Source organism: Coregonus clupeaformis, chromosome 11 (genome assembly GCF_020615455.1).
Source record: "Coregonus clupeaformis isolate EN_2021a chromosome 11, ASM2061545v1, whole genome shotgun sequence".
Lineage (NCBI taxonomy): Eukaryota > Metazoa > Chordata > Actinopteri > Salmoniformes > Salmonidae > Coregonus > Coregonus clupeaformis.
The window spans coordinates 8985612-9000554 of record NC_059202.1 but is presented as its reverse complement, the minus strand read 5'-3'; the positions used below and the strand labels follow the sequence as shown (position 1 = coordinate 9000554).

Below are 14943 nucleotides of genomic sequence, written 5' to 3'. Positions count from 1 at the left end.
TCATCATAGCGCATAATTTTTTTTGCGACTGCACTTGAAGAAACTTTCAAAGTTCTTGAAATGTTCCGTATTGATTGACCTTCATGTCTAAAGTAATGATGGACTGTCGTTTCTCTTTGCTTATTTGAGCTGTTCTTGCCATAATATGGACTTGGTCTTTTACCAAATAGGGCTATCTTCTGTATACCCCCCCTACCTTGTCACAACACAACTGATTGGCTCAAACGCATTAAGAAGGAAAGAAATTCACCAAATTGGTGAAGTGAAATTAAAAATATATTTTTCTGCGTGAGACAAAAATACATATTTTGCTAATTCTATTTTTCCCCCAGTTTTATTATGAAGCATAGGTATCCATGTATACAATTGTACAGTTTGTTTTGTGAGCTTTTTTACAAAAATGACAACTGTGACAAAATCCAAATTGTCACATGTATTACAACAGACTTCAGTGCTTATTCATATCCAGTCAATCATTGGCTTGATATGAACCAGGAAACTTTGCTCCTGGGCCTTGAAAGCACAAAGCCTTCATTTATTGGCCAACATCACGTGTGTCACTCCCTGACATAAAGGGACTGTATAGACAGCCTTCCGAGATACCATGTACTTCACCTCTCTGCCTGCCCATATAGCCTACTGCCAATTATCAACTCTACACACACAATCTCACTAGTTGCTACACAGTACACACACATACAACCACACAGCCTTGTCTCTGACGCACACACCCGCACGCATGCACTTTTTAAGCCACACGTTGGGGTTAATGTGTGAGCAGGGGTCACATTATTTTTTAGAAATCTGCATTTTCAAAACGCAGACAATCAAAATCTGTTTTTAAACCATTTCACCTGCGTTTTATATTGAAAGTCAACAGTGGTTTTCTGCTTCGATAGTGATAAGGGGCATGCAACTATAGTTTTTAATCACATTAAATACATTCGTGCAACACACTCTGCAGAAAATCGTTTTCATCAGATGACAACAGAAGTGTAACGCTATTTTGGCTAGCAGCCACACAAGTAAATTAGCGCACAATGAAGAAGCAAGGTGCTTTTTGCATAAAAGATGCATGGCCATCATATTTCTCATGTTTTGCTTGAAGCTAATCTTGCATTATAACTTGCTACTGGAGAAAAACTACACTGGAGGAAAGTACTGGAGGAAAAGTAGCCTGCACATCAGAGTGCTGTCTGGTGATCCAATGATGAGAGCAAAGATATTTCATCCAAGTGGAGAAGTGCAACTGAAGGACAACTTAGTCCTTTTACATTCATAATTTGGAGTAAACTCTGACTGAAGCCGAGCAGAATTTACAATAAGAAGCATTTTAGATCTGCGTTTACAAAACACAATAAATGCAAAAAAACGCAAAACCCTGCCTTAACGCGACCCCCTGTGTGAGTTTTCCTCAAGCCAGTGGAGGCTGGAAGAACGCCGGCAGCTAGTCGTTGTGTTAGTTCAGCTCTAGATCAGCCTGTAGTGAGACGACCCCAGTCTGTCACTGGCTGACAGCTTCTCTCTGTATACCCCATTTCACTGACCTCTGACCTCTACTGTCATGCCCCAGGGCCATCAGGGAGCGCCACACATACAATTAGAATGTATAGAGAGATCACAACCATTTTGGATATAACGGTTTATGTTTTGTAGCCTAATGACATCAGCCAAGTATGCAGTCAATGTATCACCAAATCAACTACTAGAATGAGCACCTACAGTGCATTTGGAAAGTATTCAGACCCCATTACTTTTTCCAAATAAAAACTGAAATATCACATTTATGTAAGTATTCAGACCCTTTACTCAGTACTTTGTTGAAGCATCTTTGGCAGCGATTACGGCCTCGTATCTTCTTGGGTATGACGCTACAAGCTTGGCACACCTGTATTTGGGGAGTTTCTCCCATTTATTTTCTGCAGATCCTGTCAAGCTCTGTCAAGTTGGATGGGGAGCGTCGCTGCACAGCTATTTTCAGGTCTATCCAGAGATGTTCGATCAGGTTCAAGTCCGGGCTCTGGCTGGGCCACTCAAGGACATTCAGAGACCTGTCCCAAAGCCACTTCTGCATTGTCTTGGCTGTGTGCTTAGGGTTGTTGTTTTGCCCCAGTCTGCGGTCATGAGCACTCTGGAGCAGGTTTTCATTTACATTTTAGTCATTTAGCAGACGCTCTTATCCAGAACGACTTACAGTTAGAGTACATACATTTTTTCATACTGGCCCCCCAAAGGGAATCGAACCCACAACCCTGGCGTTGCAAGCGCCATGCTCTAACAACTGAGCTACACGGGACCGTGTCATCAAGGATCTCTCTGTACTTTGCTCTGTTCATCTTTCCCTCGATCCTGACTAGTCTCCCAGTCCCTGCCGCTGAAAAACATCCCCACAGCATGATGCTGCCACCACCATGCTTCACCGTAGGGATGGTGCCAGGTTTCCTCCAGACGTGACGCTTGGCATTCAGGCCAAAGAGTTCAAGCTTGGTTTCATCAGACCAGAGAAACTTGTTTTTCATGGTCTGAAAGTCCATTAGCTGCCTTTTTGGCAAACTCCAAGCGGGCGGTCATGTGCCTTTTACAGAGGAGTGGCTTCCGTCTGGCCACTCTACCATAAAGGCCTGATTGGTGGAGTGCTGCAGAGATGGTTGTCCTTCTGGAAGATTCTCCCATCTCCACAGAGGAAACTCTGGAGCTCTGTCAGAGTGACAATCAGGTTCTTGGTCACCTCCCTGACCAAGGCCCGTCTCCCCCGATTGCTCAGTTTGGCCGGGTGGCCAGCTCTAGGAAGAGTCTTGGTGCTTCCAAACTTCTTCCATTTAAGAATGATGGAGGCCACTGTGTCCTTGGGGACCTTCAGTGCTGCAGAAATGTTTTGGTACCCTTCCCCAGATCTGTGCCTCGACACAATCCTGTCTTGGAGCTCTACGGACAATTCCTTCGACCTGATCGCTTGGTTTTTGCTCTGACATGCACTGTCAACTGTGGGACCATATATAGACAGGTGTGTGCCTTTCCAAATCATGTCCAAACAATTGAATTTACCACAGGTGGACTCAATCAAGTAGTAGAAATATCTCAAGGATGATCAATGGAAACAGGATGCACCTGAGCTTAATTTCGAGTCTCATAGCAAAGTGTCTGAATACGTATGTAAGTAAGCTATTTCAGTTTTTTAGGTAAATAATGTACTTATATTCAGTAATCTTGCTCTGATTTGTCATCCTGAGGGTCCCAGAGATAAATGTAGCATAGTTTTGTTAGATAAAATCAATTTTTATATTCAAATGTAGGAACTGGGTTCTACAGTTTGACCCCCTGCTGTCTCTGGCTCCTCTGTGAAGGTTAGTGTATTTTCTGTAGCTAATGATCCATCATGTATGACATTCCTGGGACGGTGTAAACTTTTAATTTTTTTATAACCATAGAGAACATACCGATTCTGAAAATTTGGGAAAACTGGATCAGTCTGAAACTTTGCATACACAATGCTGCCATCTTGTGGACAATATCTAAATAATACCAAGATTCCTACATCACCGTCTGCCCTTTCTCTTGCATTTCAAGGATGGTGCAACAACAACAAAAATGTAGAAAACGCATGTTTTAAAAAAATCATTTACCAGATGTAATGTGTTATATTCTCCTACATTAATTTCCACAAACTTCAAAGTGTTTCCTTTCAAATAGTACCAAGAATATGCAAGTCCTTTCTTCAGGTCCTGAGCTACAGGCAGTTAGATTTGGCTATGTCATTTTAGGCGAAAATTGAAAAAAAGGGTACGATTCTTAATAGGTTTTAACATCATTTGAATGAACATTCTACATTACCATGGAAATATTGCATCACAATACCAGGCAGCCATTGCGAGTGTACCCATGAGTTTACAAGTCAAATTGCCAGGGCGAGAGGTTCCAAGCCCATTCTATTAATAATTTGCTATAACACCTTGCTTGTTTCAGCAAGGGGCAACAAAGTTTCATCACATTGTTACGAGTCCAGGTTATCGCAGAAACGAACTCAACCGCACGAATGCTCGGCCGTCCCGTCTTCAGTCAGCAGTTATTTATTCTTATTTTGTCCACTTTTGTTACTGTTATGGTAGTTATTTTATTTTCCATAATGGCTGTTATTTTTTGGTTTTTTTATAACCGTTGGTTACACAGTTATACAGTAATTGTGCCAGCCCTTGCTAGGGAAGCAGCTTTAATCGGGGTTTGTGGTTGAAGGTTATGGGTAGCCAGAGTTGTTGGTTTAAGTCCCATTTGAGGTCTGGGATTGAGCAGCCCTTGAGCATGAGGCCTAACTTGACATTTTAGATTAATACCCAGTTAATATGTCGGGTATATCATGAGCCAACAGAGTTTCTGTGGATACTAAATCACATCAAATATTGATTATCACATGCGCCGAATACAATAGGTGTGGACCTTACCGTGAAATGATTACTTACATAACAGTGTGGATATTAAGCAAAGCAAACATCCTGTGATCATGTGATTAAATAGTTGCCATTGTGGAGTTAGGCTGTACCAGGCTGACAAGCAGCTTCTATTTGATGATGCTGCAGTTGCAGATACTAGGGTTGGAGATTCAAGCCGTTTGAGGCCTAATTGATGTGACGTTTCGAGAGGCAGTTTTAGGTCAAACTGTGGTGCTCTCTCTTATTGCCCCCCGCCCCTTCCAAACACACACACTCCTCTACAACGGCAGCGGTACGGTAGGTAGGCGCTGGTGGCCGTCATATACAGCAGTAGGAGTGGTGGCAACAGAGCTATTTATTGAGCGGACTCATTCCCAGTCTGACTGACACACAGAGAGCTGCTGCTCTGACTCAAGACTGCAGTCCAGTCACTCACTACTGCTGCTGCCTGCCCTTTGAATAGCAGCCAGCTTGCCTGCCTGCCACCTGGGGATTTAGTTCACTTTATTACTGCTTTATTCCTGTATTTTATAGGTCCCTTCCTTTGGCTGGCACACCTTACAAATTACATTTGATTGATGTTGGCTGTGTCTCAAGTCTCCACAAGCTTCCTTGTCTTGTCTCCTTTTCTTCACCACCACTGATGTGAGCGAAGGTGATAGTATATTTTCACCTGTTAGTTTTAAAAGAAAGGAGGAAATTAGGGCTGGAAGGCAGCCATTGCTCCAGTGTTAATGTTGTTGTGGTCTTGGCCCTCTACCTTGGTGCTGACAGATATTACCTCTGTGTTTATGGGTCCCCTTGGCTCTACTCAGTAGTCTGGGCTGTGAGTGACAAATACTGGGGGCCTATTTCTGCTATGGCTTTATGCCTGTGAGTGGGTGGGCTGCCATGTTAATGTTTATGTTTTGCACTGGAGGACATTCTGATTTGCATTTGTACCATACCCAGAGCCCGGTTTCCTGATAGTGATGGAATTTAGGCTTACGAGTTTTTAACGATGCATCTTTCCTACATCGGCCAAATATGTAAGATGCGTTTCCCAAAACACCACATTGAGAGAACGGTCGCTAAGTGTGTCGTTGGAGCATGTGTCGACACTGATAGGATCGAAAAAAAGGAGCGCTGCTCTCGGATCAGCTTTCTCCAGTCAAGTCTTACCTTAAAGGCCCAGTGCAGTCAACTTGATTTTCATGTATTTTTATATACATTTCCTCAGTGAGGTTGTAATAATACTGTGAAATTGTGGAAATAATTATAATGCCCTTTGCCAATAACAGCTAATTTTTAGTTTTCCTCTCCCCACTCAGACCACTCCCAGACAATCCTAGCCAAATTCTTGCATGAGAAATGTCTCTTTGCTAAGAAGCAATTTCTGTTTCTTTTTGACCATTTTTAATTTAAAACAATCACAGTAAGGTACTTTAATTGTTCCCCAGAAATGATTTGATATTGAGATGATAAAAACGGCTGCATTCGATCTTAACATTAGAATTATTTCACAATACTGACGACGGATCAGCTCCTAGAGCGATATTGCCGACTACGGCTGCAAATATTGAGGCTGCTAATGCTTATCCAATAAAAAATCACAAAATCACTGATTTGGCACATCATTGTGCCCATTTTAGTCTACACCGTGACTATAAAACTCAATTGATTGAACATTTAAATGTATTTCAATATTCGGATTAAAATAGGCCTATAGCCGACTGTTTATATTTTAATGCAGTCATCTGGGTTTTCATTTGAAGCATCATTTTATATGTCGCTTGTTTGTATCAATTGCAACTTTGTATTTGTAGTCAACTTTGTTCTGAAGTTACCGGCGGTCACAGAGAGATGGATAAACCATATGATTTTATGTTTAGCCAAGATCTTCTGTGTTTAAAGTGATGCAGGAGGGCAAAAAGCATCTAACTAGGCACTTAGTAGTTCTGAGAGTTGGCTGAGGCAGGTGTTAGATTATGAGCGTTTTCAAGAGTGAAGTTAATAGAGCCCCACAGTGAAGGTGTCATAATACCCATAAAACCTAGCGGTCAAACAGGGAAATGGTTCCAATCATTTTTCCCATAGGGAATTTTAGAACCCTTAAAGTAAGGGCTGTGTTTCATGTACATAGACTTACCCTGGTGTGAAGTTTTGATATCCATGTAAATCTCTCTCGGACAAGGTGACTTTTATCAATGTATTTGGCTCTATTTACTCTGATTCAAAAATGCTAATTAATAATCAAAGTAGACATCATGCAAGACTATAGATCCCTTCAAGCTCCTGCACGTCATCTCTAGCTGACACCTTTGCTAACAGGTAATGTGTCAATTTAAAACTTGCACAGGACAGTTAAAATAATTGTCAATTTTAAAGAAATATTGCCAATTTATTCATTACTAAATTTAGCTAACATTAGATAGTTAATCCAGAGATTCTTACCTTTGCCTCGATTCGGCAGTCTCATCCAGATCATCATGCATTTGTAGTTCTTTATGATGGCCACATTAGCAGCTAATTAGCGTTTTAATTTTTTAGGCGAATAAATTGCTAAGTCACCTTGTCCTAGAGAGAATTACACGGTTATCAAAACGTCACGCCAGGGCAAGCCTACATGAAACACAGCCCTTATTTTAGGTGTTTCTGAAATCCTCTATGGGGAAAATGGTGGAAAAACGATTGGAACCATTTCCTTGATTGACCGCTAAGTTTTATCGGTATTATGACTCATACTGTGGTACTCTGGAACTATGCTTTTGGGAAAAAGCTCATTGATTTAACGATGCTCCTACGAAGGTTCTAACAAACATTTTGTGTCAGCATGGCGCCCATTAGAATTCTAGGCTAATAAATCTCAAACTAAGTTTGTGGATATCTGTAGTTCTGGGTCAGTGTGTGGGCTCTTTCTGAGTGAGTCGCTACCTGCTTAGTCATAAACTCAGGATAGATGTTACCAAAAAACAGCAAGGCTATAACTGTGACTCTTATCAATCTCATTGGTGAGTGATTCATAGTGAAGCGATGTGCTGATACTTGGCTCACTCTGTTACTCACTGTCATGTCATCTCACTTTCTGAGAAATAAACTTTGTACATTGTTGAGCTCTTTAAAGGGTAGGTAGAATAAATGTAACCTAATGTAACATATGGATTTGCAATAGTATACGCATCAAAAGTCACAATGCAAAGTTACACCTCACTTTTTCATTTTTTTGAGTTATTACGTAAAACCGATCAGAATGCCGAAGTCATGCTGGAAAATGTTTTTGCGGGTGTGAAGTTATATGGAGGACCTGGCAAGCCAGCCTATTCCCTATAATGTAAACTCAAACATAATTAACTTAAAATGTGTAACTTCAAATTAAACCAATGTTTATCCAACAAGTAAATACTTTATTAATTTATTGTTACATATCAGCTTGCTAGGTTGTTAGCCAACTAGTCCGCTAACGTTAGCTCTACTAGCCTGCTAATATTAGCCCTACCAGCCTGCTAATGTTACATCAGCCAGTTGCTATCAACACATAGCTTACAGCTACATTAAAGTAAGCCAAAGTTTTGTAAAATGGATAACGCCATCTAACCAGTTATCAAATAATGTTCCCGGTATATGCAGTTATCTTAGCCTGCAAGCCAGCCAGCTAACTAGCCTAGCTAGCCAACCACCATGGTCGACATGGCTAAGTAGTGAGCTAGAGAACAATACCAACTAGTCTAGCATAGGCAGGAACCCACAGAACACAAAAAAAGAAAGCCGGCAGATATAAAGTAGAGAGCAGAGACTTACCGATTTGATAGCTGAGTTGGCTACCAAAGAAGAGCCTAGGGGTGAGTTGCTTAAGAGGGAGACGCCAACAAAGGTTGCAGGCTTCACATTCACGCATTCATTCATTGCAGGCACAGCACCTGGTTTCAGTCGGAGTCTCATTACGAATCCTGCCTTCCGCTGGTTATAGCCATCAAAGTCCTCCCGGGTGAAATGAGCACTGCATACAGTAGACGTGCCCGCGGTTCTTTTATTTTGCGGGTGTGAAGTTATATGGAGGACCTGGCAAGCCAGCCTATTCCCTATAATGTAAACTCAAACAGAATTAACTTAAAATGTGTAACTTCAAATTAAACCATCGTTTGCACAGGTTTTTAAGAAGCTGGGGGAGGGTGAAATGAAAACTAACACTAGCTATGGACGAAGGAAAACTACTACAACGCTCGCTCGACTACCACTACCAAACGCACAGAAGAAGAAGAGCAGTTTTTCGCATGAATTTTATATGGTTTCTTCTTCATGGATGTACATGGTTGCTCACCAACCCCAACACTTGGTCTTGAATGTAATTACATGCTAGCATGGCTAGTAGCTAACTTTAGCCAGCTGGTGCTAGCTAGGTAGCACCGGTTCTCCATATGATGTTGACAGTAGTGCATTGTGGGTAGTTTAGAAGATATCCGAAAATAAGTTGATGAATATTTCCAAACCCCAAAACATCACCTAGGTTACTACAAGCTTCACGCCATTGATCTACGTGTCAATATGGGTGGAGTGGAATCTTTGGAGCATCGGAAACTTTTTGGTAACGTTACATTCTCACCGGTGCCACTCTCATTCACAAGGGGGTGATAGCAACGTTTTTTTTATTTTTGTCATTTCATTTTTTGAATGCAAGAAAGATTCGCCTTCACTTGCTAGTAGTAGCTAGCTGGATTTAGCCTGGCTAAAAACATAGCAAGCTAGCTAGTCTTTTTAGCTTCCCACAGCTCCATGTAAATTAATCAGATTTATAATGCAAAAATATGCCCTGGCAAATATTCTTATACTTGCCGGTGCAACCTAAAACATTCAAGTCTGATAGGCTACTTGTGTATTAATTCAGATATCAGCTAAAAACAGGCTTCACACCAATCAAATCACTTCCTAAGCAAAACATCATTTTCGTTGTTTCTGGTCTGCTTGTGTTGATGTCTTGCAGTAGCTAGCTTGCTAAATCGGCTATTTCCTAAGCCATGGATGGAGATGGGGATTTGGACTTGTGGTTTTGACTTAATTCTCTGTACAGGCCAATGATTGATGGCGATTCTGAAATAACCATAACATTAATATGTTGTGCCACTGGCCTGCGACAGGAATGATACGGCGCTTCTCAATTTCCAGGTAGTACAAAAGTATGTCGAATGCCGGATCGTATTACAACAAAAAACGGCATTGCAACACTGCGCTACGCTCCGTAGCTTCCATCTCTGTATTGTGAATTCACACAAGTCTTTGACCACACTACATTTTTATTTTGAGTAAAAACTCATGCTACCTACCCTTTAACACTTCTACATTCTGATCTTGTGATAGGGTTTTCAGAGAAAGTGTGCACACACGTGTGTGTTTTGTATGTGCATGTGTAGGCATAAGCTGGTGTGTATGTTTGTGTATTTCTGCGTGAGCATGCTGTGGAGAGGTAGGCTCTGAGATTAAGCTCTTCACGTGAGCTAGGAGACGGTGGTTAAGTGCTACTGTGTGTTTACTAAGCTCTAATCTGCCCCACTGACTCTCTCCCTCTCCTGGCCTCCTCAGTCAGTTAACCATTGCTCAGACTGGGTACAACCCAGGTAACAGAAGAGGGTACAGTAAACTACAGTACAGCTCTCACGTGAGGAGACACAGTTTAGGGTCCCAATTCCAAGTCAACCCCTAGACTATGCACTTAAAGGACAACTCTGCACTTATAACATTTGGTTTGTTATTATGAAGTATTTAGTAATGTCCTACACAGTTTGTGTAATTTTATGATTTCATGTCTATTGACTGTTTAGTGATGGGCAAAACTGGACATTTCTTCTCGGTGACTGTTTCAATTAGGATCCCTGAGATGACTAATACAATAAATTATGGACAGTAATTTCTGTTGATCAAGGCTCGAACTCCCATGATTCCATTTGGCAAACCCCTCCATCACCGTCAACCGAAGTTGCCGCTCCGGCGGCCATTGTGCGCTTTCCAAGTAGCCTATATTTTCGTATTGAATTACTTGTAAACGTCATACTTTTTATTAGTTCCAATAGACCTCCAGTGTTGTTGGAAAGTTGCTTGGACAGTCGCTGAAGCTGTATTTGTCTTTTATCATTGAAGGCACTTTATTTCAGATGCAGCAGGTTAAGCTACTTAGCTAGCTAGCATTACTAACGTTAGCACCAAAGATACAGGCAGAGAGACTAGGATTCCGTAATGATTTGTGTGTAAATGTCAATAAATGTTGTGTTCTAACAGGCCTACATGTTGTTTGGAGTGTTTAACAATCGCTAAGATTAAACTGCTGTTATTGTTGCAAACACTTTTTCGGATGTAGCAGTCGGGCTAGCTAGCATGGTAACTAGATACAGTAACTGTGTTTTGGTTAGCTTAGCTAGTTGGCATCTAAATTTTAATTGGATTGCAGTTGATTGGTGACAAAACATGATCATATATTCAGCATGACATTCATGCAAGCATTATAGTATATTTACAACCCAAAAGTAATGTGAAATGCACTTGTAACTTATGACGTATATATTTAGACTAAGCTTCATCTGGGCTTCATAACCAGCTTGCTAAACTAACTGCAGGCTAACTAGGCGGAGTATTGCATCATGGGAGGCGAAATGCACCCTGGGAATTGTAGTATGCTGTAGACGAGGCAATACAGAAGCTTCAAAATGACAAAAACAAGGAATTGTGCAGTATGACTAACAAAAAACGATAAAACATCAATGTGTATCAAATCTTACAGTAGTGCATATAACAGAATATTAACTGGTTATAAAGTGGCAGTATTGTCCTTTAACTGTAGATCAAAAAAATTGGATTAGAATTAGCAAGAAGGCGAACATTCCAAGGAGATAGTGAAGGAGAATATATCAGATAGAAAGGCATCTGATGGTTAGACTGCTCTGAAAGCTAATTCACATAAGTAATGGTACTAAGTCTTTCTGCGTCATCCCTCCAATGTAAATCTACCTTTATACTAGTGATTAGGACTGTGACGATACCAGTATCGCAATATTTTGAAGAATGCAGCTGTTAAATGCTGCCGCAGATGTTTTTCATGGCTGTTTCCATATGCACTGCAGAACGAGAAGAGAAAGGGGAACTACTGGCCCACGCCACGGGCATAGCAGATGGACTGAAACTAGGTCTGTTAGTCAGAGAGCAAAGCAACCCCCTCGCCCCATTTCTCAACCTCAGCCCTTATCCAGGCTCAGGGTCATCCCTCCTCCTAAAATATACTCTGGTTCCCTGTCACCCCCTCACCCCTGTGTGTCCCCTCCCTACAAAAAACCCTGCCTTTTGTCCAAAGAATCCTCATCCCTCCACCTCCCGTCCTCCAAAACCCCCTCCCTAGTAACCACCCCCCCACAGACACCCAACACTTATCAGTCTGACCAAAAGCACCAGAGCCAGAACAGCTCAGTTCCTCTCTAACCACAGTGCAGTGTGCTGTTTCATTGCTCTTTTGTTGAGAGATGTCAGTCTGACCATGGAAAGCTGTCTCTCTCTTTCTCTGTGCTCTCCTCACACAATAGGGAGCGTTTCCTGGACAACCTGGCCACTTGCCAGATCTTACACTGAGGTTGTTTTATATTGTGGTCTGGTCTCTGGTCTGGGTTGGCACTTTTGGCAGATCGGAGTGCAAATGTAGGCCTAGCAGTGTATCTGGCGGTGGCAACTGGCAACCCTGAGACTGAGGCATAAAGGCCTCAGGCCTGTGCACAGACTCTGTGGCCTTTTTACTGTTGTTTTAGTATTTTAGTATTTAAATAGGCCTATTGTCAAAGTGAAATTTAGACTTTTAGTTAGAACAATTTATTTGCTGGCTCTCTTGGTAAAGAAAATGTGTTGAGTTTTATTGGTCCAAGAATGAAGGCATTGGCGATCATAAAGTGTTCAAAAGAGTTATAGTCTACAGATGCATGAAGGTATCTGGTTTGACTTGTAATTTATATTCTGTCAGGGCTTTAGGCTGGCCACCTGTTGAATGTTACCAGACGGAGCTCTATGTGTTTGGATAAGAGTGCACTATGAGAAGCCTAGGCATAGTAGTAGTGAGTGTACCCTACTTAATCTGACTTGAACTCTTTATCAGCAATCAATTGTTTCAAATCAATGCATGAAGCTGTATTGTATATTTTGTGGTAGGCTAGATTTGGCTGTTTGAGTAGAGCCAGCAGTTTTTTTCGGACCACCTGACCAAGAAACACCCGTCCCTACTGATGAGAAATGTTAAGTGGTATGATTTGCGATGGTAGACTGAGGGGAGAAGGTTAGTAAACAGGATGAATGAGGTTTTTCACCTTCCCACTTCACTTTTGTCTCTCTCGCTCTGTCATGCTTTGGCCCTTTTTGTTTTCTGTTTGGTGGGAAAGTACGCCAAAGCTGCACACATTCCTCATGTCACTGCCCCATGCCAGAGAAAACAGGCACAAAGTCCTATGCCCGTTTGATAGTGTGAAAGTTATTTCAATTTTACCTCTGCCTAAATATTTACATCAAATTATATTCAAGTTTAAAGCGATTCTCCAGTATTGTTTACTTTTTAGCCAGTAGTTTTGAAAGTAGCACTGACCAGCCAAAAGGGATCTCAGAAAATGGCGTACTACGTCCCATATGTTGAGCTTCACTACATTACCAAAAGTATGTGGACACCTGCTCGCGAACATAGTGAAGGGAGATCTTAATGCGAAGGGGCCTAGCCCGAACCATGAAAAACAGCCCCAGACCATTATTCCTCCTCCACCAAACTGTACAGTTGGCACTATGCATTGGGGAAGGTAGCGTTCTCCTGGCATCCGCCAAACCCAGATTTGTCCGTCGGACTGCCAGATGGTTAAGCGTGATTCATCACTCCAGAGAATGCGTTTCCACTGCTCCAGAGTCCAATGGCAGCGAGCTTTACACCACTCGAGCCTACGCTTTGCGTTGCGCATGGTGATCTTTGGCTTGTGTGCGGCTGCTCGGCCATTTAAACCCATTTCATGAAGCTCCCGACGAACAGTTCTTGTGCTGACGTTGCTTCCAGAGGCAGTTTGGAACTCGGTAGTGAGTGTTGCAACCGAGGACAAATTATTTTTACACGCTACACAGTTCGGCGGTCCCGTTCTGTGAGCTTGTGTGGCCCACCACTTCGCGGCTGAGCCGTTGTTGCTCCTAGATGTTTCCACTTCACAATAACAGCACTTACAGTTGACCAGGGCAGCTCTAGCAGGGCAGAAATTTGACGAACTGACTTGTTGGAAAGGTTGCATCCTATGACGGTCGCCAAAGTACCGAAACATGTCTTTAATATAATTTGATTAATATATGTAGGTCTATTCGTACTTGTTCTTTATGAACTGTAAAGCGCATTTGTCCAACTCACGGTGACTATACAGCTTTGAAAGAAACAAGTGATTAAGTATTTTGTCCCAAGCATGCTCTTAACTGAAAGCTAGCTGACAGAAATGTCAGGATTTGCCCTCTTTCCAAAAGTTTAGTGAGCTAAACACGCATTGCAAATCCCCACACTTAAAAAAGCAACAGCGTGAATGCTTCAGTGTTTCATACCTTGCTGCCAAGACATAGAGCCACTTTCACTTTGACATCATACTAGTAAAAGGCTGCTGTTCGCATTGTTATTTGACCTTTCCTGAATGAAAAGAGTATATGTCATATTGTCTGTAAGCTAAATCTACTCTCAACTATAGACCTGTGTTTATTCTCTCTCCCCTGACTGTCTGTAACACTGACGTTCCTATGATTCCCCCCCCCCCGTAGGACCGTAAGCTGTCCAAGTCGGAGCGCCAGCGGTTCAAGGAGGAGGCGGGCATGCTGAAGGGGCTGCAGCACCCCAACATCGTCCGCTTCTACGAATCCTGGGAGGTCCCCGTTAAAGGCAGGAAGTGCATTGTGCTGGTCACAGAACTCATGACCTCAGGAACACTGAAAACGTGAGTATCACTCTTACACACAGACGTCAACACGAGTCCAGTGCTGGACATCATGCAAATGTTGTTGCCCTCTGCTGTGTTCTTTCTTATGATCGTCATAATTAAACTGTCTGTACTAGGTTTCCGAATCAGTTAATTTTAATGAGGATGGTTGTATGATGTCCATCTTTAACCCCATATCGGTCTGTTCTATAGGTATCTGAAGCGTTTCAAGGTGATGAAGATTAAGGTTCTGAGGAGTTGGTGTAGGCAGATCCTGAAGGGCCTTCACTTCCTCCACACCCGGGCCCCTCCCATCATCCACAGGGACCTGAAGTGTGACAACATCTTCATCACCGGCCCCACGGGCTCCGTCAAGATAGGAGACCTGGGATTGGCCACGCTCAAGAGGTCGTCTTTCGCCAAGAGTGTCATAGGTAAGACCCCAATATCACCCACTACCTTTTACTGTGCCCTGCTTTCCTCCCCACTACACTCCACTGGGGGATGTCTTGTTTAAGGTTATTATACTGTGGTTGACATTGAGGTTATGAAGGGTTGGATTGGTTGGGTGGGGGTTAGGTTTTTGTTTCTGATCATCT

The 14943-nt window shown here is 42.3% G+C and overlaps 1 protein-coding gene across 3 annotated transcripts in view; it reads left to right on the top strand.

Moving 5' to 3' along the window:
- LOC121576386 (serine/threonine-protein kinase WNK1) overlaps positions 1-14943 on the top strand; it is a 67137-nt gene that overhangs the window by 33504 nt on the left and 18690 nt on the right. For all 3 annotated transcript variants that reach the window (XM_041889481.2, XM_041889480.2, XM_041889479.2), the window contains exons 4-5: positions 14190-14362; positions 14558-14778. In XM_041889481.2, coding sequence (XP_041745415.2) covers positions 14190-14362; positions 14558-14778 — 394 coding nt within the window. The remainder of the gene's footprint in view (positions 1-14189; positions 14363-14557; positions 14779-14943) is intronic.